The 24,856-nt window shown below is 38.7% G+C and overlaps 1 protein-coding gene across 4 annotated transcripts in view; it reads left to right on the forward strand.

Annotated features, from left to right (window-relative positions):
- Positions 1-24,856, forward strand: part of CHCHD3 (coiled-coil-helix-coiled-coil-helix domain containing 3) — a 160,795-nt gene that overhangs the window by 54,229 nt on the left and 81,710 nt on the right. For all 4 annotated transcript variants that reach the window (XM_068953663.1, XM_068953600.1, XM_068953450.1 and 1 more), the window contains exon 4: positions 2,137-2,281. In XM_068953663.1, coding sequence (XP_068809764.1) covers positions 2,137-2,281 — 145 coding nt within the window. The remainder of the gene's footprint in view (positions 1-2,136; positions 2,282-24,856) is intronic.

Consider the following 24,856-nt stretch of genomic DNA (forward strand, 5'->3'; position numbering starts at 1 on the left):
TAGTCCAAGGACCTGTGTTCAGGACTGGAATGGCTACGACAGTCCTGAGATACCTGCGCTAACTTTAGATGGACTCGTTTAGGCAGAAATAGTGCGTCTTGTCTTGAGTTCTTGGCTTCTGTGAAACCTGCGTTATATCACCGTCAGTGTTGTCACCGGAGTGCAGATATACCCACGGCTGTGTCATTGTCCATTAATTCTATGGGATGTCAGAGTTTCTGAGGAAAGGCTTCTTAACAACTTGCTGGAAGGTGATGACATTGCTATGTGGACTAGATTCTGGGTCATCTTGTTTAAGGAAGTTTGCAGTAAAGGACATGCAGAGCTTTGGCAAAAGTAGAAAAGAACGTCCCGTCGCTCTGTAGCGTACTTAGCAGGGAAGCTGAATGTCACAGGAGTCAGGTTAAGTCATCAAATGGTGTAATCTTGACATTAGGAACCTATTATTTTGAAGCGTTAGAAGAGCTTTCTTCCCTTTGGAAGAGAGATGAAGAGGAGACCTCATTGAGGTACATAATTCTAGGGGCAAGAGGGAGAGAAAACTCAAGAGACTAACTGAGCTAATGTCAAACGTAGGAATAGTTTGACAAGAATTAGAAGTAAATATTGGAGCATTTTTTAATCGGAGAGAATTGGTAATGTGAAAAACTCTGGCAGCCTTCTCAGATAGTATCTGCTTTCATGTATTTTAATTACGAAAGAAGAGATAGACTTTTAGGGGAGAAATATCTGAGAGGTAAAACCCAAAGAGGGTGGTTAAGGAGCGTGTTTCAGTCTCTGGAAACACTGAATACTTCTGCTGTCTCTCACAAGAAAGAGCTACCGAGACTTCTATTTTGACACTTTTTAGGCAAAACAGTATTCCTCCAATCGAAAAGATAAGCAGTGTGTTTTGACTGCACCATTGATTGTGTGAAGGATTTGATGTATCGATGCTGCGGGAATAATTTGGGGGACCTTGGGAAATCACTTAATGGAATTTGGTCCATGTCTGCATAATCTGACTTTTTGCTGGAGTAATTGAAGATGCTGCTTAATAAACTTTATAAAAAGACTCCCAGTTGGTTGCTGCATTTCAGAGGGTTGTGTCTGAGCACAGAAGTAATACGTGTTGTAATTGTCTTTTTCTTCCCCACCCCACTTAAATGTTTTCCCTGGGGAAGAGTCTAATGTACTGTAATGCTAGTACCTTTTACAAAGTGACCCTACTCATTATGATTTGTTCTTTGAAGCTCCCTTGACAGCATAAAAATGCACTGAGAATACTTAAGCTTCCTCTCCTTCACTCTTTGAAAAATCTGTCTGAAAACCTGTATTTGATATTCCCGTTACGATTCTGAGCTCTCAAACGTTGACTCTGTGTTCAGTGTCGCAACACACATGCGAGAGAGAAATTTTGTTAGCTAAACAACCTAACATATTTGTGTATACTTTCATGAAAATTAGATTCGGCGTGCTTATATGAAATATTATGCTAAGAATTTCCAGTAAATTTATGGTTTATGACATTATGTACATGTTGAGAATTTTCTGGGACTAGAGTTGCCTGCATTGACTCTACTGTAACAGGTTCAATAGCTCTGTTCATGTGAGGCTCTCCAATCACTGAGAAGGTTTATTGTGGTGGTTCAGCTTTTTTGCAGCTTGGTAAACAGGTGCATTTTTTGGGTCTCTGGTGTGTCCAAAGGTGAGAAAGCATTATCCCGTTACAGGAGGGAACAGATCTTGGAGCTTGAATTTAGGTGTCCAGTTAGTGCCTGGCTATGGGGTAGAAAGAATATTTTTTGAGAAGGGTTCCTTAAAAACAAAACAAAAACAGGCCTCCCCCCAAACAACAAAGATGCCTCCTTGCATATTCTTATTACTTAGACATTTTAATAAACCTATTGAATGAGTTATATATCTTGTGATTTCATAAATAGTGTTATTAATACTTGAATTTGTGTATTCTGACTTTTAACGCTTTTAACACTTCATCGGAAATAAGCTTCTGGTATCCTGTGGCAAATATTCAGCGTGTCTTAAGCCCATAAGAATTGGCTACAATGACTGTTTTTAAACTGACCATGCTTATGTCCTTCTAAACTACATTTGGAAAATGCACTTTCGACCTAAATTTCCCTCCACCTTCTGTAGATTGAGACAAGAGCAAACGTATGTGCGTGATGAGTTTGGCAAACTTCTGGAACGAGAAAGGATCGCTTCGAATGAACATTTGACTCGAGCCATTCTTAGAGAGCGAGCTGCCACGGAAGAGGAGCGTCAGAAGGCACAGCGTTTTGTAAGTTCAGAAACTTCTATATAAAGCTCAGATTTTTAAACAATCATGTCTTAAGAATTTTTGGTAGAAGAAGAAAGATCTCTTGTATGTGTTTTTTTTTTCTTATTACTAAATATTATTTCCCTTTTTTACTTTTTTGCTGTGAAATGTCCCTGTCTTAAGAACAGCTGATTAAAAAGAGCCTAATTTTTAAAGAAGGTTGCAAAGATCCAACCTTTAGTTGGTAGGGGCAGGGAGTAATGTTTGTCTTTCCTTCCCAGGGGAAGGAAGAATAAGTGCGGTAGTCTGACAAAATTAAGTAAACACACCTAGACTATGTTAAGAAGACTGAATACCAGACACTTACTATTAATTGGTTATATGCTCTTCTTTAAAGTAAATCCATAAAATTTCTGGGCTGAAAATCTCGCGAAGGATTTAAAAAGCAGCATTTCTGAAGTCTCTTAAATGCTAGAAAACCAGAAAAAAAAAAAAGTCCAACTTTTGATGATTGTCTCAGACTTTGGTAGCAGCTTAGTGAAAATTCTGTATCAAAGAATCATATTTCATTAGAGCTAATATATCAGACCTTCCTGACAAGGAAGTTGTAAAATATAGCTGCCTGTTTTCCTCTGAAAACTGACATTATATATTTCAGTCAGTTTCCAATGTCTGGCAGATTTATAGCTTCCTATAGCAGTCGCTTGAGGCTGCCTGTATTGAGTCTTCTATCTAACAATAATAATTATTCTCTGGGGTATGAACGTGCCTTTTTTGTTGCAAATGACTTGAGTGTAAACGGTAAATAGATTGGCGTTTTCAAGGGAGGGGAAGAAAAAGTTTAAAATCGCTTATGTGAGCATTCCTTTTAAAATAAATGGAATTGCTTATGTCGGTGTCTGTACAAACATTTATTTGGCCCTCTGTATCTGAAGTAAAATCAAAGCCTTCTGAGAATTACAGGTTGGTAACATAGCAAAGTAGCCATTTCAATGAGCAATAGCTTTATCTGTGCTGTATGAGTAAAAAAATCTATTGTCTGTGTTCTTTTTCCAAATCACTGACGATTGCTTAAGAAGCTCACCCAGGTGTGCCTGAGTATTAGTACCTTTTGGAGGTATTTCCCAATGCTTTTTCAGGTCTATATGGTAATGTCATTATTGAAGAATAATTAATTATAGTGTGGGTAAGCAATTGATTCATATTTTGTTACTTTAAAGTATGGGATCAAAGGAAAATGAAAAGGAATTTTGATGCAGTCTTAGTCTTATGACGTAGACCCTTCGATTGCTAATGCTGTGCAGGACAAATGAGGGTTTTGGGGTGTCAGCCTATTGAAGAGCTGAAGATTCATAACGGGGAATGTTATTTGTGTGAATTATCAGGGCTTTTGCATCTTTTGCTTACTAACGTAGTTAGTATCATGCTTTTGAGAAGGATACGATGCCTTTCTCGTCCAGCAAATGCTTGAGAGATTTCTTACCGCATATATGAAACTGGCTTATGTAGCTGTTACGCCAATTTTATTGTTAGTTTCCACTTACTCTAGAATATTTCAGTTGGAACTGCTCAGTTGAAGCCATCAGAAGTTGCTGTTCACTAATTCTTTACCTTATCAGGTTGGAGAGGGTTGTTTCAAGCTGTGTGGTGCTGCTGCATGTTGAGTTGGAAGAAGAGAGCATGTAGATAGTGCAGAGCAGATGAAATGAAGCAAATGAAACCTTCAGATCTTAGAGGGTGTGCTGTCATGTGGAATTGTACTGAGTTAGTTGCTGTCTTTTAGGGATAAAGACACCGCTGCCTGGTATCCTAGAAAGCTCACCATTGAAAACATGTCTTTGTGAAAGCACAAGTTAACTGGTTAGGGCAAGTATTCTTCAACTAAGAGGAACAGGGTATCTGAAGTCTCTCAGTGACTTATGTGACTTGACGTTATCATCTCATTTTTGATCGTTGTACTTCTTAAACCTGTAACATTTTGAAACATCTTGAGTTTCTTTGGTGAAAACTGTTACGTGGTTTTGCCTTCACTCCTAGAAATTCATTGTTACCATCATAGTTTGTTCGTTCTTCAAGTGTAGGACAGCAAAGTAGCAAGTGGTCCTTCTGTGTTAGTTTCTTGAAAATGAGTAGGTATTAAATCAGTTTCTATCAGCTTGCTGCCTTCTCAAACATTAAATAATTTTCACCTTCCTTGTAGATCCTCTTATAAGCCACCTCCTCTGCTTTCCTGGAAATAGTCATTTTTTATTCCCTTGGCTTCTTTGCTCATGCTAGCTATCTATTCCTGTTTCCTCTATCCAAGTTGAACTTATAAAATCTGTACTACAAGGGTAGCGTGCAGAATCTCCTGCGTTAGGTAACTACTACAGGAAGCTGATATTTTACGTAGTGGATTTATCTGGCCTGTAAGATTCTTTGTGGAGAAGGGGACTATTTTTCATATTGTTTCTGAAATGTCAGTGGTGTTAGCTACAAAGTTAATTTATTTGCTGCTCCTTCATTGTTTAAATAGCGCACAGAAGGTGATAATCTTATGGTTAGGAAGGAAGAAAAACTTTTTTTTTTGGGAAAACAGCTACTGATTCAGTTTTAAAGTCAACAGCCATGAAATTGTTAGATTGCAGTAAATATTTCCCATTCCTAAATCATTCTAACACTAGCTGCTGATTATAGCTTAAGAGAGAAGAAACTTCTGATTGTTAACATACTAAAAGTTCGTATTAACTCTTAACAAAAAAAAAAGTGAAGAAATTTCATAAAACGAAGCTGAAGCGGACAGCTAAAAGAGTAAAAGCTTTACAGGCGGCAAGAAGAACAACAGAAAGACATCATTTATCTCTTTAGGCAGATGTATTCCACTTACCAAAAAAGAAATCTAAAGGAGTTTGGACAGGAAGGTAAAGCAAAGGAGAGGAAGACCTCCAATAAATAAATTAAAAAAACCCCTGAATTTTCAAGCAACGAGAATGAGGACGATCATGACAGCTGCTAGACTAGATGTCAAAAAACCCACAAATCCAGAAGCATGGTGTGACAAAAAAGGTGTTAAAGAACAATTGACAAAAGGTATAAAGATTAACACACAAACATACGTGCGCACACGCACCCTGGAACAGGAATCCTACCAAAGGCTCTTGAAGCCAGCAGACGATTAGGGAATAAGAGCAGTGCATAGAAAAGGCCACAGCAGGAAAAAACACCCTAAATGAATGCTTCTATATATCTATTCAGATTGGCAGAACTTGTGAAAGTTCCCATGCTAGAACTTTTCTTTGCAGAGACCTCTTCAAACAGCGTCTTAGATCTGAAGTTTTGGTAAAGACCTTAGGGAAGAAATTGATGGTATTACTAATAACTGCATTGTGTTCACACAAAGCCTGAAAGAAATTCAGAGATGACAGATGAGCTAATGATAGCTGAACTACTTACTGCTGTGTAAGCTGTCAGTGAAAGCTCCCTCAATACAAGTGGACTGGAACGTGGCTAATGTGATTTCAGTGTTTTTTGAAATGATTTTAGGGGAGATGCAGAGGTCTGCAAACCCGTAATTCTCGTGTCCCTATCAAGCAAGGTAGAGAATGGAATTTCTAGACCCTCACCGGAGCTGTAGGAATCATCCCTCTCAGAGTTAGCAGGAGCATTTGTTAAACTGTTGATATTCAAAAAATTCAGCAGAAATAAATCTAGCTGCTGTTGATTCCTTTAGTGATGTCTTCAGATGTCATTGACATTCATGAGTCACCATTCAGACGTAGCCTAACTTTCCTTACCGCAGCATATGGCTGTAGCCTTTAAGATGCAATCCCAGGGAGACCCAAGGCACCAAAGAGCTGGTGGGCTCTTGTCTCTCCTTTGGCTTCTCACCCTGTTTCTGTGGCATCCTTCTATCTCGCTACAATGGTGCTGATGTTTGCCTGATGCTGAGATGAGCTGATTTGGCTTGCTAACCCTTTAAAAATTAATTCTCTTTTTTCCTATCTAGCTAGTGCTGTGAACCAGCTATTTCAAGGGTCACGTGAACGTCAGCGTTAGGAGTAAGGGACACGTGAGGGGAAAAGAGGGAGCGGGAGTATCCTTTTGGCGACAGTGAGTAAAAAGGCAGGTGTGACTTGTGGTATTGCAGAAAGCTTTCACGCGATTACAACGTGCAGCTTGGTCAGCTTTGCTGCTGAAGAATTTCTTGATTTCTTTCCTAGCTGTTTCTGTCTCCGTGGTGCAGTTCACCACCTCTTCTGTTGTATCAATGCAGCTGATGTAAAGTGAAGCAAACTAATTACAGATCAGCTCAGGAGGCCTTCTTCAAGTGCGGATGTGTCACCAATCTGCTTTATAGGTGGGCTACACGCACGGTTTGTTATTTCCTCAGTCCAGCAGTTTTGGAGACAAGTTGCTGGGGGAAGCCAATGAAAGCTTCTTGAACTGGCCTTGTCACTGAGGAGAGTGGATTTTTGTACCTTTACACTCACTAACAGTGAGTTTGGAGACCAGCCATTTAGAAAACATCTGCATTTGTTTCACCAAAGGAGGAAGTACTTTGTCTGAAGTCATACTTGAGAACCGTCTGTGACTAACGCACTGGGCGGTGCGTGAAAAATATATTCATTTTTCATACCCCTAGTGTGTAGGTTTAGAGTAGGATACTTATTCTGCCCATTCTTCTTGAGGAAGGACTTCATAAATAAGTGTTTTATTTCACTCTGACCATAAAGAATTTTGGTACTGGTGTGATTTTGTCTGGGTGAAGACTGGTGCAGTTGAGGGCTCTGTATTTCTGAACTCTCCAAGAATACTGGCACTGTGTCTTACTCATGTAGGCAGCAGACCTGTTCTTCTTTGCAGTATTTATTATTGGAGATCTTTACTGCATCTAAAAATTGTAGGCAGTTCAGTTGGATACGGTCTTGTGGAGTGGCTTTAGATGTGGTGACTTTGCCATAAATAGCTTATTGACATTCCATCACTTGAGTCGTTATGAGAGTTGGGGTGAGAGACAGAGAACGTGGAGTGAAAAATCGATAGTTACCCACAAAGCAGGTCTGTTGTATTTCCATCTCCTTATAATGACCTGGAGTTTACTGTTAACGTATTTGCTTCACTGTCTGGACTGAAATGAGCTGTCATTAAGACCCTATATGTTAGAAAATGGTTTTATTGAGCTGTCAATGACATTAAAGTCTCATTTCCCTTTGAAGAGGCAGAGAAATATTGTTCTGTTCATTTGCTCTAACCATAACATTAAAATTTGATTATTGCCATCGTCAGAAATCTGTATCCATGCTAACACAATTATATATATTTCCTAGTGTATTGTTCCAGGCTTTCACTGAAGTACCTGTTACAGAATGAAATTGGTTGTTGCTGAATTTTTCTGTTGTTTTAAATTATTTTCCACTCAAGAAAGTCTATTAATAAATTCTGTGTTCAAAAAAATCAATTTGGGAGAAGTATCTTTATATTAAAAAGCAGGTTTTGCACCTGAGGTGAATGTGGTAATCCGATTATCGGATATTTTGCTAGCAAAATCACATTTGAGATGTATAATTCTTCTTTTACTTTCCTAAGCACTGAAATCAATAGACAAAATACATTCCTTGATGTATTAGAGCTGAAGTGTGTTGAATTATGTTAGGAATGAATTTGACCTAATGTCATAATTGAAAACATATTGTTAAAATAGTGTTTTACTCTTCTGCGTCTCAACTGTTGAGGTGTTTTTCCTGTCATCCCTGCGTGGCTGGTCCAAGTCGCTATATACATGTGCTATGCATTGACCTTTGCTTTAGTATTGCATTTATTTTTCCTATCCTCAATTCATTATCTTTGTCAAGAGGAGGTTCCCTATTTTCCGTAAGCAGATTATATTCTGACCCTTCTTGCTCTTTCCAAACAGTCCTGTGCTAACCGTATTTTAAGGATGACTTCACTAGACGATACTAGGGGGAAGAATTACTAAATGAGTTAAGGCATTAGTTCTCAAGAGAAAAGAAGTCTGTTTACAAATCTGCAGTATTTATTACATACCTCATTTAGCTCATTCATCATTTTAATAGAAAAATGAATCTTTTTAGATGAATCTGTAATAATTTGAGGTAAACTACATAGCCTAAGGCAGGACATGATTGCTTACTGTAGAGAAGGCCAAGCTGTTTTTGAAAAATACAGTAAGATTGGTGACTGTAATTTGGGATTTTATGATAGTGAAAATACTAAAGGCTTTCTAGCAGTGCTCATATTTGAAAATGAGACTTAAAAGTTTGGAAGCAGCATAGTACAAAATTAAATTTAGTGACAGTTGTTTTGTCTCCTGTTCTTCTGTTTTTATAAAAACATATGCACTTCTTGAAAGTAGAGATTTTTTTGGAGATTTGCTCAGAAGATTCCTACAGGTTTATACACATGCTTCTTTGGCATGTGCTGTCCCTTTTAACATTTAGAAATGGCTGGTTTGTTGCAACAAATAGTTTTTTTGTATTAGGAGTCTCGTAGTCTGGTTAACAGTAATCTGGCACTTTTTGTTTCTTCCTATTGCAGAAGATGGTAAAAGAGAAATATGAATGGAGGAAGAAGTTATTTTTGAATATTGAGGATGTGATTTTTTTTTTTTTTGTTTGGGGGAGTTTTTTTGGTTGTTTTTTGTGAAGGAACTGGGACACAAGTTGCTTGGGATATCAGAAGGCAGCTCTATGGAGTACATAGTAGTCTGGCTTTCAAGTGCTTGACAGTAGTTGTCAAGCTGGTACCGTTCTCCTTCCTGTCTTTGAAGAGGAACTCCTTCGGTGTCTTTCTGGGAAGTGGTGTTGGGTAGCTAGCTAGTGCTTGAGACTCGTTCCTGAGCATGCTATGCCCGTTTCTGTACAGAAATAGTATTTTCAATTCTATATTGTCGCCGCCATGTGGATTTACATGTGGATCTTCATGTCATGCTGATATGATAAGCTGAATACCTAATAGTCCTGTACCCAGGGACAGCTATTCAAAGAAAGCTGCACAGAAGAAAGGACTGTATCACTCTGAAGTCACAGCTAAGTGCTCTGTTGAAGAGAGATACTTGCGGGGATAAGGGTTAGAAATGAATTCAAGCTAAATTTTTCTCCTCTTAAACCATAAACTTCTTGCTTGCACCCAGCATCTGTCCTAACTTTGCCATTTTATCTTCAATAGCTCCTTTTGAACATCTGCACAACCTGAGGACTTGTGATGCTCTGGTGCATCTGATGTTGCCTGTCCCTTTCAGGGTATTGCAGTTGCTGCTTCAGAGGCTTTCATGGCACTTGGTTAGACTCAATTTCAGGACTGTCGTCACCTTAGTTTTTAGGTAGCTTTTTCTTGCCTGTTTCCTAATCGTGTGTCCTGGTGGATCCCGTGTATTTTTCCCCTTGCCCGAATGTCTTTGGGCCTTTATTTCTGCCTTCCTCTTAGTCTCTCATCTCAATATTTAAGGTTATTACTTCCCTCACCTTTGAATCATCTCTGAAATCCTGTTTCTAAAGACAGCTACCAAAAAAAAAAAAAAAGTCCTTTACATTTTGAAAACACTGATTGCACTGTATGTGCTCATCTTCATTCGAATAAACATGATGTTATGGATATGGCTTATGTCCCTCCTGGCATACTTTTGTTCTCATGTGCTCTTGCTCTCTCGCGCTCGCTCTCTGTTACTATCATTTGTACTGCAGTGGTAAGGTATTAGGGATAGGAGGGTGGCTCTCTATGTGTTCTGGGTTATTAAACAGATATTGTTGAAGTTTTTCTGTACCAAAAGGAGGGAAGGTGTAGCTGTGCGAGTAGAGATCGGTAATATTCATCCGTAGCAATGCAGGAACTGGAAGTTCCTACCAAATATTTGTGAAGAGTGAATGGTTTTCTTACCTAGGCACATGTATGTACCTTGAAGAAACGTTTCAAACCCACTTGCCTGTCTGAAATTACATTATTAATGGCAGTGAACAATGTTTTTTTTTCTTTTTCTTTCCTCCCCTTCCCTCTGATGTAGTTAAACAGTAAAAGTAATTTAAAATAGCCTGTGGGTGATAGAATCCGTCTTGCTGTAGGTAGTACTCCCAGTATCACCTGTGTCATATGAACTGTATACTAGCTAAGAAAATGTTTTATTTCATCTCTGAAACTGCCATTAAGTGCCTTTGAACTAGCAACCTCCATTCAGTCATTTAAAACGTTCATTTCAATGGAACAATACAAATAATTTTCTCCTTCCTCCAGTTTCTGACTTGACAGTATATTGTAGATGGATAACTTAATTTTCCTTTTTATATATAACGGCCAGTTGCTCTTCTTCTCTATGTCGAAGATTAACGTACAGGGGAAAAAAAAGTGAAATAGGAAATTCTGAGGGCAGGTAGAGTACTTAGTGAATACTTATTCCCTTAAAATATTTTTTGAATGCCAAGAGTACTGTGTTTTGTTAGTCAAACAGCCTTTAAGAGCTGGCTTTTTTTTTTTTTTTTAAATTCTTACATAGCAAAGCTCAGGATATTGACAGAACCAAAATTAATCATGGTGTTATCCCAGCATCCAGATGAAGATCTAGTGCTTTACAAAGCCTGCTGCTCCATCAATTTGTTCTTTTGGTTGAACTCAAATTGAGTTCATTTTTATAGATTCACTGCATAATACTCTGCTCTCTCCTCCCTCATTCATTAACCAATTTGTTCTTGCTACTCCCTTTTTATTGACTGGCTAACAAAATTGCTGTGCTATCTTTTCAAATGAATATCATCATTCCTTGTCATGCATGGGCAAAAAGTAAGCATATTAATCCTTTTTACACAAACCTTTCCTCCTCCTTGAGAGAAGACCCATTTCTGCCCTCAAGATAGCATGAAAACGTTACGTTTTAAATAGTGTTCTCCTGAAGCTTTCAGTACAGTGCTTGTGCCTAAATATTCCTCCTATCCCATGTACTTTTTGATTACTTTGGGGCCTTTGGAGCATGTATGCCTTGCCCATTGTAGGATATAACACAAGCCAAATCAAAGAGTTGTCAAGACTTCACCTTGGAAGTGACACTGTATTAATGCATGTAATGGATTAAAACGCGTTCCTTTGACAGAAATCTTGAAACGTAATACAGAAAGTCTCTTCCATTTGAATGAAACAATTTGTGAGGTCTTAAGACTCTCATTCTGACTTTCATTTAATGTTTATTTACTCTCAGGATAGGTTAATTTTGGCCAGGCAGATATTTCCCTTGTCTCTCCTTTAGAATACTTCAGTTCTTCAGTGTTTCTTCACTTCAGTCTGTCCTCACTTGGGTTGAGTCAGCAGACTTGTGAGAAGCAAGGTTACTCAGGAGGAGGGGAAAATTAAGAGCAATTTTTGTTACTAATGACTACCTGAACAATTAACAAAAATCCTTATTTTATGATACCTGTAGCCTGTCTCAGGACGCTTTTCCCTATGGAACATGCGTATTTTGGTTGGGACCACTGGCTGAGGAAAGAGGACTGGGCTGCTAAAAGAGTGCAGTTTAAAAAGGATCCCGCCACTTTGACCTAAAAAAGTTCACTAGATTGATCAGTGATCTTGATGTTGGATGTTGCTGTTTTACGGTATTCATTCATTTATGCTATGTAATATTGGTTATGATCAGGACCCTGCACGTTCTGTCACAAGCAAACTCTGAGAAGGGTCCTTCCTTTTGATGCATCAGGCTGAAAAAAAAAAAAAGAGGAATTTTTGCAAACAGTATGATAACAACGCTACATAGACCATTCCTTATGGCTTAATTTAGTCACTTTATTTTGTTCTATCTCCCCTTTTATTGAGAAGAGTTGAGGATCTCTATACTAAATATTAAGGCAGAGCCCATTCAAGAGTGTGTGGAATGTGTGCTTCTCGTGTCTATGAAATCCTGGAATAACGGGAAATTTCTTTCCTTTGAGAGATACGTTGTCTCTCTATTCTTTTAAGCAGTTTTGTGGTAACCTAATATTTCTTTGAGGGGCAGGTTGGAAGGGGAGAAGAGGAGAAAGAGGCGTTCAATTTCCATATAACTTAAGATGTCAGTAGACCACGTCCCACCAGCACTCATATTCAAAGCTGTACCCCGCATTGGGATTTAAATCTGAGAATAATTAAGGGTGAAATACTGGTAGGTAAATAGTTAATTATATTTACATTGTCTCATTAGGAAGAGCTGACTCATGTCATCCTTGGGGAGCTCTGGGAACTGTCGTGGTGGATGTCAGTTTTCCTCTTTGAACTACTACTTGAAGCTCTTTTTGCATTCAGGAGCACTATCGCCGCCTGGTTTTACATCTGTTTCCCATTTAGAAAATTATCCTCTTGACTATAAGGACAAGAGCACGCTTTCTTCAAGGAACGCTCACTTCTGTAGTACTCTTAGTTAGGGAATGGACCCTGTTGCAGATTCCTCTACCTTGCGTGCCATGCGGCATAGAAATGACTTGTGTGACCTCTAGCAGTTGGGAATGTATTAATATACAGCGTTCTTTCCAGCCTTAGTACTGACGCAGCAAAGCTGACAGTGTTTTTCCTTATGTATTTCTGAAGGCTGGTGGCAAATAAATGTAAGTTAGAAGGTCATTTTTATGAGGCAGAGAGAGAGAAAAGGTATTTTATAGAGCACTATGTAAAAAAAAAAAATCCAAAACAAAAAACCACCCAACACTCAAAAAACCCTCTTCATCTTTAGTGTTGATGAGGCCAAAGTGAATGGAAGAATGATCTGCATTATCAGCATTTTCAAAAGTGAGGTCATATTCTGCTTTAACCAAACATAGTACCTGAGACATTTTTATTGTTTTTGCTTTTTTTAATACTTTTCCCCTGGTATTTGCACACTTTGACATGATCTTTATTTATTACTATAAAATTGGATGACTTGTATTTCTTCTGTGAGTTATTGAAGTGGTGGAACTTCATTGCCTCTGTAGGAGAAATAAACGGTGAGTAGGAAAGAAATACTGCTGCATGCAATTTTTTTTAACTGGTGTTCAAATGTTGTTTTTTAGGATCAAAAAGAAAAATTTTGTGGCTTCTCCGTGTCTGTCAGTTACCCCTTTTGGTTAGCAAAGAGCCTACAATACCGTAACGGATAATATGAGAGTCTTTTTCGGAAAGACTGGATTTAACCTCTCACCAAAAATGACACTTGCCAGTGTGCGTATCAAAAGTTAGAATGAAATGTGATTGATCAAAACGTGCCATCTAATGCAATTATTATTAGCAATGCTGTAATCATTGCCACAGGGTCACCTACACAGTGTTGCAAATTATACTGGATGGTTTCAAGGACTTTGAAGTGACCTAATTCTTACCCTGGATAATCTGGATTCCAGAAAAGGAACAGTGATAGGGACTGGTATTTTGGGAAGAAGGGAGTGCGGTGAGAAACGACAAATATTTTCATTTTTGATGCAATTCCAGTTTTCCATATCTCTTCACATCAGGATTCAGCTACATCTCCGGAATATGTTGAGATGCTTAAGTGTTGTAGCAATAAGTGCCATGGTACCTAAAGCGTTAATATATAAATCTAATTAAAAGGGACACTTTTGAAAGAGTGTTAAGAAATAAAACAAAGTGTTGTGGTTAACTCTGTTTTTGTGAAATGTTAAGGAATTTTTCTGTCTTAACGAGTATTACTTGTATGATATATTCTGCAGTAGGTGTCTCAGTGTGTGTATGGAGAAAAAAGTCTGCCTCCTATTTCTTTAAAGACGGGAAGAGCTTAAAGTGTAAGGGTTAATAAATTGGGGGTGTTAAGATACCATTTTATTTCGATAATAAAAATTAATTTCTTGACAGTACAATCCTCTGAGGATTGGGAGCTGTTTAATTTCACTGTTCCCAGTAGCACGGTATGTCATCTCTGTCCTGTAAAGTGTAGCAAACTTTGTAGCTAGAAATTCAGTCTCCTCCCAAGAAATGTGCTGGTGATGGTTTTTGTAAAATTATATATGCATGTGCTGGTCTCTCTATTTCTGTAAGTTGTATATTTGTTGCTTCATGGAGAATCTGACATGCTGGTGAATCTGTTGTGACTAAAATTCCCTCTGAACTTTGATGTGTTCTTGAATCTGGGCACCTGCTTAATGAGATGGGATCATGCTTAAGTTGGTCTTTATTATTAACTTTTTTTTTTCCTTAGGTTGGATACCTCCTGATAAAAGTCAGGCCTTAAACAAGGAATTTATACAAGTAACATTGTCGTAAAGTGAGGCAAACCTCATCATCTTTTCTGGTGTACCTTCAGTTGAAAAATACTTTGATCTCAACATGAGGCTTCCCCCTCAATTTTTTTTAATACTGAATTTTGAAAGTAAAAATTGCTTTCCTCTATGAAGCCTGCCATTTGAACAATTTCATGAGGAGGATATGGGAGAAGTGTGTCACCATTCATTTTTTGGGAAGCCACGTCAAAAAAGCTGGTAATACTGGCTAGTCACGTTACTTCTTGGTTAGCATGGCTGGTGCATATAGCTCAGTGGCTCGCTTGGAAGATCCACCAGTCTGTTAGCGAGGTAAGATGCTGCATTGTTTTTTTCTTCGACGGCTGAATTCAGATCACGTTTGTAAATAAATAAATAAAAATTTTCATTACTTCTCACTTTCCTAATTATCATGCAGATAAACAGTGGGGATCATGACATTAGGATAAGTAAGTGGCTTATGATTTTGCCTGGGAGAGAGAAACTCTTGCAGATCCCTCTCCTTCCCCCCTTGGGCTATGCAGCGGTAATAAATGAGCAAGTCCAAGAGTACTTTATGATAGATAGTTAATGGTGCTGTGCCTGAGCCAACAGGCTTGTTTCCGCAGCAGCTGTCACAATTCATAGTCATTAACATACCTTTAATGGTAGCATTTCAAAATAATTTCTACTAGGGCGTTTAGAATACATAAAGGAAAAAAAGACATGACATTGAGAAAGGAGTTCTAGGTGCAGGTAAATGTTTTTTTGGCCGAGTATAGCGTTGGAATGGATGTGCGTAGAGGGTGTAAGAGTGAGCTGTAAGTTACTAAAGTAATTTTGGAGACAAATACAAGTTGACTTTTAAAGCCAGCTTGTGACCGTCTCTTTCTAAGCCAAAGAACCTTCCTCAGTGTCTTGTAGGGTTCCTCTTGCATTTAGAGCACGAAAGGCTCATCTAGCGTCTTATCAAAGGAAAGAGAATCACTGTGTGTAACACAACAGTAGCCAAGTTATTTCTATTGTATAAGGCAAAACTGAAGGGCTACCAAATTTGCAAAATGAAACTGAGATGGCACACTTTAGTGTATGTGGTATTTTGCTGTAAGAGAAGCAATACTTCTCTAGAATGTGAATCGGATTTTGTCTTAATGCTTTTGAAGGGAGGCGAAAGTTGTTGGGAGGAATGAGAGTGAGCGGGTCTTGTTTCTGTCTTAGTAATGGGGGACCTTCTAAGAAGTACCTAGGTACGTAGGTCAGTTGGATCTTTATTTTATGTTGTAATAACTAATCTAATATTTCAATTTCCTTTCTCCCTTTTATCTGAGTGTCTGAAGCATGGAAAATAATGATGTTGGAAGAAGATAATGAACTTGAGAGAATTTTTCTTTGAATGTGCTACCTTCAAGTGAGCTATTGTACAGCAGAAAAATGGTGCCTGTCGCTTTCCCTTGCGGTTTGGGTTGTGTTACAATTCATTTAAAATTTTTGTAGGCACTGATTTTGACCTTAAGGGAAAGAAGGGGAGAATAGGGCCTTCATTTACCTTTACAGGCTTTTTTTTTACTAGCCTACATAGCTTTCCAGGGCTGCCACTTTTATTCCCATATTCCTGCTTATGTTTTAGAGGTTCATGGAAAAATTAAGCTATGCTTTCTAAAAGACTTCATCTTGCTGCGGTAGCTGCAGCTTTCTACTGGTCTTCAGGATCCTGTCAAGTGTATACGCAGTTAAGGAAGGTGACTGCGTGATTGCAGTGACTGCGTGATTGCTGAGTTGTTAGGGGTCTGTGTTTGTCTTAAAGCAAGAATGAGGTCGCAACCCTTGAAATATATATATATATATATATATATATTATTTTAAAACTATTAAATGTTTGAAATCCATGTTTTGTTTACTTTTGATTGTCAGTCCTGGTATATTAGGGGAGTAGTTCCATATGGCCTGGGTGAGCAAGAGATGTTCTATTGTATTGATGAGTATTGCAAGTATGCTGCTGAGACTGAAATCTGTCGTGATGCTCATTGATAGTGTGCTAATTCTGATAAATATTGTTTCTAGTGTTTTATCTGATAAAGCAGATTTTGAAAGAAACTTGGTGCCTTTTGCGACCATTGGTTAAGTAGCTGTTGGAGTGGATATTGGGAATTTCTATCTTACCATCGTTGCCCAACTTGAAAATTTGCTAATTAAAATACACTTTGCCATTTGATAACTTGTAATCGACTATTTGAATTTTGCAGTACTAGTGCGTGGTATTTTTGTATGCGTATGGCAGCGCTTCTGGCTGTCCCAACAAGCAAATCTGTCTGTTAGGAGTATTAAGATTACAAAATCAGTTGCTTAGAAGTTAAGGAATGTTTTGCTATCCTAGAGGTGTATGCTATCAGTTTTTATAAAGTTTTATAAAAGTTTTTATAAAGGAATAAGTATTCCGAAAAAATAGGCTCTCGTGATCTTTAGTTGGGTACACAGATCCAGTGAACTCATTTGATTGTGTTGGTCTTAATTTCTTTCCTCTAAATTCTCTTTTGAGGAGATGATATGAAGCACTAACCTATGTGAATGTACTATAAGCTATTTTTTGATTCATTATATCATTTGGGTTGGTATCTGGTTTTTTTATTTTGGCGTTTTGTTTTGATTTTTTTGTGTTTGTTTTTGTGTGTGTGTGGTGTTTTTTTTTTTTTTTTGAGAGGCCTGTAGTATCCATTGCCAAAAGCTGAGTATAATTATCTTTCAGGGAATGCTGACCGTCTAGTGACAGAGAAAGAATTAAGTTGGTAAATACATTTAAGATTGCATAAACAGGATTTGAAGTTGAGGCTCAACAGATAAGAAACACTAGATAGATTAACTTCTGAAAGCATGAATTTGCTATTGTGCTATTGTTTTGATGCAGTTTACTTGACTGTCATTTCCTTTGTTTTTAAAACAAAACAAAGTCTTCTCCTCTTTTCAAAATCCCGCAAAAGGAATGACCTTTGACTCTATTTAAGATCTTTGGGGTTCAGGAGACTGTGTTATTCCATGTGGTTAATGGAATTGTATTATTACAACTCCGTGCAGTTGTATGTGAATGAACTTACAAAGATGTTCAGGAGGTTCATTTTTGTCATGACTTTTACAAGCTTTACTGACAATTGAGTGGTCCTGACAGTTGGGAATACTGAGTTAATCCATGCTTTGTACAGGATGATATTTAGATTTGTTGTTGTGGGATGGTAGCATGGCTGTACAAATTGGCCTGTAGGAGCTCTGGAGGGTGGAAGATGTGCTCTGCAGATGGGATTAATGCAGAACATAGCTGCCAGGCTCTGACGAATCTTTACTGAAGCTGAGGTGCAGTTTTTTGGAGGCTCACAGACATGGCAAAGTTGGATTCGGTCTTATGGGAGGGAGAACAAGGAAGAGTCCCAAAACTCGTGCGATGGGCATTGCTCTCCTGTCAAGTATCCGATTCCTTAGAAACTATGTGAGTGGTAGAACTTGTAAGTGGAACAAAAGAAAAATTTTTTTTGTATTTTTTTTAAGTGATTGAAATGGATTTTGCCCTCAGAGAAGTTTGCGGTGGCTTGTAACATCTTTAACTCTTTTCTTTCTGCCGCTTCTGACAGTCTGTAGCTTGAGGCCCTTTGAAGTGGGAAATGAATAGAAACTAAGTTTATTTTGTGGCGAGGATGACACAAGGCTTTTATACAGATGATGGAGCTGCTGCGGGAGAGGCATGGTAGAAAGACTGATGGAGACCGCTTCTCTTCCTGATGTCTTTCAGCGTGACTCTGATCACTGAGTTGAATTAAAAATACAAGGGTTTATTTACTGTCATTCAGGTTTGTTTTGGTGCTGTTGCTCATTCCCACATCTAATGCGAAAATACTCTGAACTTTCGTCTTTACTCGCCCTTATGAGAGATGACAAAATAATATTACACAAAATAACTTTTATTGTGAGTTCAGCTTTACTTTGGAACGTGGAATGGCTAATTGTGCAGAGGATGAGCAAATCTAAATATGAGCGTATCCAACTTTTTCTTGCCTAAAAGCTTAGAATTTCCTAGTGTGCAGTGATCAGACTGTCAGCTCTCATTTGCGAGCAGAGGTATGTTTTCTCTGCCTTCTTTTTCAGGTAGTTACGGGTCTAATCAGCTGTACCACAGCTTTTCACCTAGGATCTCTTTGTAACTGAAAAGAAACAAGTGCTTTTAGGATGCGTTTCTGACCGGTTTCAGGTGTCAACTTTACGATGAAAGGGACTACAGTGTAGAAACGTGCTTCTCTGTATATGTTTTTTTCTGGACTTTGTGGGCTCTCGTTTGAATGTGACTATCCTATTATGTAGACGTCTTAGTCGAGTGAGGTGATTTACAACTGAAACACAAATATCATAGTGGTACCTGCATCCACGTCACACAAAAACCATTGACAATGCGCTAAAAATGAGTCAAAACTAATTAAACTATTCCCAGGGTGGATATTTTGTTAGGAGATTTCTTGCTTGTCCTTAAATTTTTCTTAGAAGACTTAGCCTAATGCAAATATGTCAGTATGTGCTGCTTCTTCCTAATCATTGGTGAAGAGCTGATGGGAGTTTTCGATTTTATACTGGCTTCTTTTTCCCCTTGTGAAGCATAATACTGTCTATAATTCTAGCTTTTTAACTGTATTCAGTGTTAAAATAGCTTTTGTCCTTGCCCATGGGTAAGCATTCTGCTCTGCATAAATTTCTGCTCATTTGCACGTTCTCTGAGATTGGAGCATGTTCTACGAGATACAGAGTCATTGTGGTCATAGAAGGAGACGAAATTAGTCTGTGCATCTTCCCACAATGGTGATTTTGATGCTACAGTGTCAGGCCATATGCAAAGTTTTGGTGCAAGGATTTCCCCAGATTTCTGGGGGAACTGACAACAGTGCTGCAATTTGCTTGAAGTTCATGCAGTTCAACAGTGTATTCTCTGCAGGATACTGTGACAGCACTTAAAGCAAATAATAAATAGGTGGTATAAGTAATTTCTCTAACTTACAGTTTATATAGAACAATTTTTAAAATGGTTGCATCTGTCATAATTCGAAATGGGTAGAGTACATTACTGAGCGTAGAACTGGCAACAGAAAAAGCAAAACTTGTGCTACTCGTGAGGAGAAAAAAACCTATTTTATACTCCATTAAACTGTTACACATCATGAATAATTTATGCTCAGCTTGCTCTATTCTGTAGCAAAGATGATAAGCTAGTCATTTTAGGAGCGTTTTAAAGAACAGAATAGTTTTCCTGGCCTCTTCTGTCAGGAACTCGCTGTCTCCTGTATTCCCCCGGTCATTATATATAAGGAACTGGGTTAAACTAAGAGAATATGTTTAGAAATGACTCCTTAATTCCTAAACTAAGAATACCACGGGTACCTAGGAAGGGATCAAAATTATATTGAGTTTGTTCTTGTTACTTATAGTAGTGAGGGTGTTCACTATTCTCAGATTGGAAGACTGGCAATTGTTCTTATTTCTGCTGAACTTTGTGATGCGTATATTTTTCTCAGTCAAGCTTATAGAGAGATTTTTAGACTAATTAGTGTTTTGTTATTGCTTTTCTTTTTTTGTAAACATGCCCTTTGCTTTGTCAGTGGACGTTTCCTGCTCTTTGATTAATTTAAAAAATACAAAAGTAGCATTGTAAAAATTGACATTGTAAGGTCTTGGAGGTAAAAAAAAAAAAAAAAAAAAAAAAAAAAACCCTTTTAGATTACAGCATTTATTTTTACGTGGAATTTTAAAATTAGTTTAGGATCAAGTTTTCAGAATAATAAGTATTCAGACAAGTAAGTTCCTCCTCTGTATGGTGTTTGGTGCTTCTGAGCACGTTACTTGTGTATTTGAGTAAAATGTGCTAGATGGAAAAAAAGGTGCTATTCTGAAAAATCTAAACAGCTGAAACTGCATTCGCTTTTGATAGCGAAAGTATAAAATGGGATGCTGCTAGCAGGTAACGGTCTAGATTAGATGAGTTGACTGAGTAGAAGAGACAAGGACTCGTACGTCGCCCTCAACAACACCAGTGGATTTAAGCATGAATCCAGGGAATGCCGTTAGTAGAAATTACGGTTTCAGGTTGAAGTTTTGATAGTGTGAGTAGTGTGAATTCATCCTTAAACGTCTTAATGAAATGCCATAAGCTGTTTCCCCATTGCTGTGCAACGTGCAGTGTCCTCGCATCCGCGTTCCAAAACTCTTACAGGTGATGGCTGAAATCCCTTTAATCATCAGAAGGAAGATTCTTTCCAAATTATATTGTTGTTTATACTTCTATGCAGAATACAACAACTGATAACTCATACACTGATACTACTGACAGAACAATTGATACCTCCGTGTGATACAGTTTCAGTGTATTTACTGTTGAATCCAAAATGATGCAGTGTTTTTTGTGCATGTTCTCCAAAATATTTTGGAATGGGTATTTGTGGGTCTTATTGTTTATAAATGTCACCCTAAACTTAAAATTTCACTTCAAAAGAACAACCAAATACTTGGGTCCCTTCAGGAGAGAATGGACATGCAGTTGTCTCTTAAATGTCGTCTTTTGATTACCTGTTCTTTTAAAACATTTTAAATTTTGCAGATTGGATAAACTCTTGTAGGAAGTAGTTTACAGAGAGTTAAATTCGTGGTGCTCTGCCAGTAGATTACTTTGACTAGGAACTGTCCTCTGACAAATTAGTGATTGTTTCCTTTATGTAGTACATTGCAGAAACAGCAACCGCCATATTAAATCTTAATCAATAACAATGTTTCGCTAATTACAGGAGCGAGTTTATATATTGGATAAATTGCTGTTTGTAAATGTTGTATTATATTAACTAAAACAGCTAATTACCAGCAGCAGAATAAACATAAGGTTTGCTAAAAGCTTCCATCCGTAGCTTGGAGCAGTCACTGCTGCCGAATATTGCAGTCAATGTGGAAAATAAGGTAATGACATTATAAATACATTTATAATGCAGGACAGTTTCTTCTAAAATGCATGTAAGTATTATTGCTTTACTATGAAATATGATTTATTTAATGCATTTCAGCCCCCATAATATTAAGATATAATTGAGATGAGGGAAAAAAAATTGCATGCAGTCAGAGTCTGCATGAAAGTGAATCATGGTCTAAATTGCTTGTAATTTTAAAGGCACTTAGGGGAATTGTGAAATTTATATAATGCAGTCTTTGGTTTAAAAAATGTGAAGAAAACAATAGTCCGGTCTTTCAAGTTGTATTTGACTTCAAATATTTTTTTGTATGCTAATGAAAGTCTAGATCAGAACGAATAAGCCGAAATTCTGAAACTGCGCAACCGTACCGTGATTAAGAAACGGTGATCCAGATCTGCCGCGAAATGGACCTGCGTAGTGACTCTTCAGTAAAAGAGCAGACAGCAGCGTATAACTTGGTCAAGCCAGTAATATAGGGATATGGAGGGAGTGAATGACAACACGGACGTTGCCAGGGCTTGGAGATGGGAATCACTGCAGTGGTGCTTGGAATTCTGGTGATTATTGCTTTCGAAAGACGGAAAACCACAGGTCTCGCCTTTATAGTTTAATTACCTGCTAAACAATTGCTAGTGATTTCACTAAATCACAAGGCTGCCAAACAAATAACAGCAGTCACTGCAGCTACGCCTGAGCAACTCCAATTTTCTTGACAATGGCTACCAAACTGTCTTTAGTCTGATGCCAACTGTCGGTTTAAAAGAAACCAGTCGTGTACGTTAGCTTGGAGCATATCTTTTGATCCAAAGAAGTAACACAGAACTCCTGGTAAGCCGTAGTACTGTGGCGGGACTCGGTATATCTCAGCAGGTAATAAAGTTAGCGCTTGTAAAATTCAGCTTTTCTTAATCTTGGCGTGATAAATAATAAATTTCTTTTGAAAGACTGACTTTGCGCTCTGTAGACATCTGTAAATTCTTCTTGTGTCAACTATATTAATAACGCGATAGAATTTGAATCATATACCACCGTGTGTAATTGCATTTGGCAGCCAGAGCACGCCAGGGCTGAAGCTGAAACTCAACGTACTTCTCAGCCCTATCGCTTACCGCCTAGACAGGCGGATGTCTTTTGACAAGAGTCCTCTTCTAGATCCAGTAGCATTAGCAGAGAAGGTTACAGGCCTCAACAGCTCCTCATCGTTTCCCCTAGCTAGGGGTGAGCGTCCCTCACCAACTAACGGCCCTACCAGCAATTTATGTGAACGTTCCCTAATTTGCTTTGGGCAAAATCTATTTGCGGAAATAGTTTAAACGAGTGGTTGGAGCTAAATGGATTTGTTCGCTCTCCCCGCCCTGAGAGTCACGTGAACACCTTTGTAGGCACGTCGGTGGCATCAGTAACCTTTTCAGTGGGAACAGCTGCGCCTGGAAGATGATGGTGAGTCTCAGTTGACTAAATTAATGTAAATCTATTTCAGTGATTAGTTACTTTGCTAGTAGGGCAGGTTAGAAAATTCTGCGAGCCTTTCTAACATCCTTACCTCCCGATTACTGGATGCAATCGCTTTTCTGATACGTGAGAGCTCTGAGGCCAGCAAACTATATCGATTTTATTTTATTTATTTTTTTTATTAAAAGGCACGGTAAGGATGAGTAGTAAAAATGAAGGCTTGGTAGCGTGACTGCGACCCCACGACTCCCCTGCTCTGCATACTTCCTCTGTGCTGTTGCCAAGAGATTCTGTGAGGATTGATTAAAATAGCTGAAGATAAAGCACCGTCTATAGAAGTTCAAAGTAATTGTTATAAGTACTTTTATTAATAAAGAGAGCTTCCGTAGAACGACTTCTATCTCAGGGGCTCTCAAAGGGCCTTTACAAGTTACATAATTAACTTTATTATCTCATACTAGTCACCACAGAAGTGCTGCTTTCGGTGGTAGAGCGCAGCAGCGATTTACAGTGTGTAGAACGACTGTGTTGAAAGTTTGAGGTTTACATGGGGCTGAGATGGTGCTAGCATTGGTTGAGGTTCACTATACAAACATCACTGAGTGCTGCAGAGACTGGAGGAGGAAGACCGGTAAAATTTCAGTCTAAAAATACAGCCTGAACGTAGACAGGCAAGGCAAGCATCGGTCCCAGAATAGAGGGCATTGGTTTGACATCCACTATGTTTTGCAATGTTCTGTGGAGTTTTAATGACCTCTAGTAAGGGATTTAACTTTAACGAGAAGTAGTTACTGCAAGGCTATCGTTTTTTCACTTAACGCTGCACTACGAAGTAGAAATTGCAAGCCCTTTTTATTTTGATTGTTTGTTTTGAAGTAGTGCTGCACTGTGGAGCAAACGGACGGCTGAGGCTGTGTTTGTGTGTGTCACATCCGATCTGGTTTAGCATCGGATCCGATGACGGTTTTGTTGTTGGTTGTGTCTTCAGACTAACTTGGTAGGGTCGCTGTGCTGAATGGAGTTGTACAGCCGGCACAGTTCTTGCATTGCTGTTAGTGGGAACAGCAGGAGCAGTGCGGCTGCGGATGGAGAGTGGGGCCGCTGCTGGCAGTGGTTGTAACAGAATAAGTGTAAAATGAAGCCCCCTCCTCAAAAACACTGTGCTCTGGCTTTAAACGAGCTCTCTCTTGGAAGCCTGCTGCTGCACATACCAAACAGGCCTAACCTTGGCTTCTCCCATAAGAGGGATCACGATCTGAAACAGTGCTGTTCAGTGCTGATGTACAAACGGGTGGTATGGCCACAAAGATCCCCCCCTCCCCTTTTTTGTTTAAGTCGGTTGAAAAACAAAGTCCATATTCCTGTCACTGCCATTACGAGAAGATCTTTTTTATGAAAAATAATAATAGGGTTTTGAGTATAGTACTGATTTGCTGCTTACTTTTTATGTTCCTCTCTTCTATCAGTGGCTTTTTCCTCTTTTATCTGTGCTGGGGATACGAGATTCAGTGGTAAAGACCATGCCAGAGGTGGTCACCCTGGCCGCTCCTGTCCTGGGATCCTAGCCTTGCTAGGACCTTTCGGTCCTGGCTTATGGAGTCTCGAGCTTTATGACATGCTCGATGACCTCACAAAGCCTGCCTGCCTGCCGACCAATCGAGTTGCAGTGATAGAAGTGACCTCACAGCCAATGTTGCAGTTGTGTCACTTTTATCGATTTCATTGTCCTCCCCGCACGCTGCTGTCATATGACTCGATGGGGACAGTCCAGGTAGGGGAGTAGGAGGTTCCTTCTCAGGTTCCCAGTAGGCGCTACAGGAGGAATGCAGCTGCAGGGGGTTGATGCCAAGGCTTTCTTGAAAACCCAGCCAACAAGAGCAGGGGGTGTTTTAAAGAAAATTGAAGATACCGCGTATGATACCGTGTGTGATTCTGCAGTGAAATCATTTCCTTGGAAACAGTATTTCGAACTTCAAAACCAAAGGCTT

The sequence above is a fragment of the Struthio camelus genome, chromosome 1 (genome assembly GCF_040807025.1).
Source record: "Struthio camelus isolate bStrCam1 chromosome 1, bStrCam1.hap1, whole genome shotgun sequence".
NCBI lineage: Eukaryota > Metazoa > Chordata > Aves > Struthioniformes > Struthionidae > Struthio > Struthio camelus.